Genomic DNA, 872 nt, shown 5'->3' on the forward strand with positions numbered 1-872 from the left:
ATCAGTGGCTGCCAGCCGCGGGCTGGCCGGGCCTCACTGGGTGCGGCTCTGCACACGTCGCCGGGCCGCCGGCCTCAGCCCCAGCCAAGCCCGGCTCTCTGCGGGCCTCTAAGAGCATTCAGGGGCTTGGCGGTCCCGGAACGGGCGGGGAGCCACAGCGAGAGGCACGCAGCCGGCCCTCAGGACCAGCCGGCTGGCAAGTCCTGGGGTACGCACCCAGAACAATGGGCGAACACCCGGGTAGGGTAGGAGGCAGCAGAGTCAAAGCATGACGGGGAACAGCCCACCCTTCGAAGAGCCACGCTAGGGAAGATGCGTCTCGGGCCTGCCCGACTCGCCCACAGACCCAATCTGCTGTCCCCGGAGCAGAGGGCTGGCTGTGGGGCTCGCCCCCCCGCCAGCCCCCCAGCCTCGGCCCACGGAGGCAGCTCCCCCGAGGTGAGACGGTCTGACGTGCACCTCGGGGCCGCAGACAGCCGCCAGCACTCCCTTGTAATCTGCTCACTGGCGGGACGCGGTCGGTCGGCGGGTCACGGGCAGTGACGCCACACACGTCTCGGCAGATACAGACCTGCTGGCGCCGGCCCTTCAGGCCTGCTCGAGATCCTGATAATGTTCCTGTCTCCCTTCAAGAAAAAGATTTCATTTTCTGTGCAGGAAACAGACACGATATCCCCCGATCCTTCCAAACCAGCAATCGTGGCCTGTCCAAAACAAAGACACAAGTCACCAGCCAGCAGGGTGACAACGTGGAGCGCGGCAGGCGTCGAACAGTGACAGCTGCGGGGCCACGCGCACGTGTGTGCTCACCGACCTTGCACCTGCCCAGTCTGGTCAGGGCCAGCAGGTGCGGGGAGCGGGGCGTGGCCAGC

At 66.7% G+C, this 872-nt stretch overlaps 1 protein-coding gene across 1 annotated transcript in view; it reads right to left on the reverse strand.

Annotated features, from left to right (window-relative positions):
- The window catches only part of TECPR2 (tectonin beta-propeller repeat containing 2), a 39,538-nt gene that overhangs the window by 23,198 nt on the left and 15,468 nt on the right, over positions 1-872 (reverse strand). The window contains exon 6 of the mRNA XM_012724371.1: positions 554-704. Coding sequence (XP_012579825.1) covers positions 554-704 — 151 coding nt within the window. The remainder of the gene's footprint in view (positions 1-553; positions 705-872) is intronic.

The sequence above is a fragment of the Condylura cristata genome, unplaced genomic scaffold, assembly GCF_000260355.1.
Source record: "Condylura cristata isolate star-nosed mole 26May11 unplaced genomic scaffold, ConCri1.0 scaffold00013, whole genome shotgun sequence".
Taxonomy (NCBI): domain Eukaryota; kingdom Metazoa; phylum Chordata; class Mammalia; order Eulipotyphla; family Talpidae; genus Condylura; species Condylura cristata.